We start from the raw sequence: 2,069 nt of genomic DNA, 5'->3' as shown, positions 1-2,069 counted from the left end.
CATACCTTAAGAGTAAAATGGAGCTAGCACTGTACTCTGAATCTGACTCTAGTGACACTGTGCCGTTATCGAGGCTACATGCCACGGATGGTGCATTGTGAGGATAAATCGTGTTTGTGTTCGTCTTGAAAATACTGCCGAATGCGCTAATGAATAGGTATATGCCCCGTTCCATCTCTGGAAGCAAACGGCGGCGGTAGCAGCGAAGCACTCGCTTATGGAATGTGTCTTACGCGTCCGGCGTGACGTTGTCGGTACATGAACCAAACGCGAAGCAGTGAATTTGATCAAGGGTCTTTAGGTTGGGATGCTAAATCTCTCTCTTTAACAGACACACGCACGCACGTACATACACAGAAACGCAAAGTCACACAGGCACGTACACGCACGCGCAAGCGCAAGCGCATACACGCACACACATATGTTCAAAGACGTGTTGAGAGTTTAGTATACTATATTGTGAAGTAGTACCCAGCCATGGATGTCCCTTCATACGTTGGTTCAATATGTTCCAGAGGCCGAACACGTTGGAAACTTTGAAAGGCTTTGCGTCCATTTAGTCCAATGTATCTTGTAGAGCTTATAGTTTGGTCTACAGTGAAAACTGAATAAACAAGAACACGACCTGGCTGCCGAAATGTGAAAATGAGAAACCGCGAAACAAGCCGTTGAGGTTGTGAATAGAAGCCTACCTTGAATCGCGCGCTCAGGAAGCAATACCGACGCTATCGGACCTTCGAAAACACTCGCTACAAGTCCGCACTTGCCGAATCTAAACCGCACGGTGTTTCACTCCCACATTCCAACACTTTCAGTACGTCGGACGTCAGGCGTAAGTGTTGGTAGCCTTCGGATGCCGATATATTTGTCGCGCCGTGGTCGACGTAGAAATCCAGAGCAGGCTTGTTCCAGTTGAGCACCTCCCAGTTGAGCACGTCACAATCCTCGCGCAGTCCGTGCTCGGCGACGGATTTCCAGAGCGCGCGGCCGATGCCCTTGCGTCGATGCTGGGGACGCACGTAGAGGTCTTCCATGTAGGCCACGCGTTCCAGAGTGTGCACTTTAAAGATGAAGAAGTAGAGCACGTACCCGACTACCTGCTCCACGTTATCTGAGGTCGTTATCGTCGCCAGGTTGACGCAAGCCCAAGGCTGTTCGTCGCTTCGGGCTTCATCGAACAGGTCGTTTGCCAGGTCCGAAGCCCCGATCTTGACCGAGTCGATCATTCGTTCGTAGTCGGCAAGTTCGCGGATCAAGTCCATTATCGAATCGCAGTCCGTGCGCTGAGCGGGTCGAATCTTGAAGGTCATTGTGGTTATGCCGACGTCTGACAAAACGTCCGCTGAAATATTAAAAAAAAAAAAAAATGCTTCAATGTGGCTACAAGGCACTGGCACGCCAACCGACCTAAAGGTTACAATCACGAACGGAAATGTCTGCCACGTATCTCATACCAGAGCTCCTATCAGTTTCCTTCCCTTATCGCGCTTTCAGTCCACTTGAGCGCTTCTCGAGCACTTGTCGCAAGCAAAAAAGCGCCGAAAAAAATTTTTCAATAAACATCAGTAGAGAGTGCGCCTTGTCCTGTTTCCCTTCGTCTGTGTCCCTGTATTTTTTCGGCGCTTTTTTGCTTGCAATGAACCAACTGGCCCAAATCTCCACTTCACTTGTCGCACCCGCGTTAGTATTGTGGATTGAAAGGGGGAGGGGGGCGATCTCTCGCTTCTCCCAGCGGCGGAGAGCGGTATCACGCTCGCCTCCGTGTCTTTCTCACTCACTATGGGTGAAGATTTTCGATTGTCAGTAACAAATTTGATTGTGTGTCTAAAAACACGGCGAGAGCTTGTAGTCATCGCTCTCTAATCCAACACATTCAAAGTTGGCACTGATACATTCATCTTATTTCTATTAATGAATGTAGGATTCATGATTGTCTAGACTCCATACCGAGCGTTTGTCCAGTCCTGGAAGGCCGACGACAGTGACGCCTTAGGTCGCGTATGGCGCCAATGGTATCGTCTCAAAGTCGACAGCAGCGCCACAACTGCATTGCTGCTTCTGCGTGCTCC

General features: G+C 49.6%; 1 protein-coding gene across 1 annotated transcript; it reads right to left on the bottom strand.

The window, feature by feature from the left end:
• Window positions 1–430: 430 nt before the first annotated feature.
• Window positions 431–1,458, bottom strand: LOC115318989 (thialysine N-epsilon-acetyltransferase). The gene has a single exon (XM_029978772.4). It carries the CDS (start codon window positions 1,308–1,310, stop codon window positions 750–752), a length of 561 nt encoding a protein of 186 aa, XP_029834632.2. The 5' UTR covers window positions 1,311–1,458; the 3' UTR covers window positions 431–749.
• Between the last annotated feature and the right edge of the window lie 611 nt (window positions 1,459–2,069).

Source organism: Ixodes scapularis, unplaced genomic scaffold, assembly GCF_016920785.2.
Source record: "Ixodes scapularis isolate PalLabHiFi unplaced genomic scaffold, ASM1692078v2 PGA_scaffold1__304_contigs__length_218370807, whole genome shotgun sequence".
Taxonomy (NCBI): Eukaryota; Metazoa; Arthropoda; class Arachnida; order Ixodida; family Ixodidae; genus Ixodes; species Ixodes scapularis.
The sequence above is the reverse complement of the archived record's forward strand: the minus strand, read 5'-3'. Positions and strand labels throughout refer to the sequence as shown.

Bases quoted from the DNA above. Each gene is read 5' to 3' on its own strand.
- LOC115318989 (XM_029978772.4), bottom strand. From the start codon at position 1,310: ATGACCTTCAAGATTCGACCCGCTCAGCGCACGGACTGCGATTCGATA.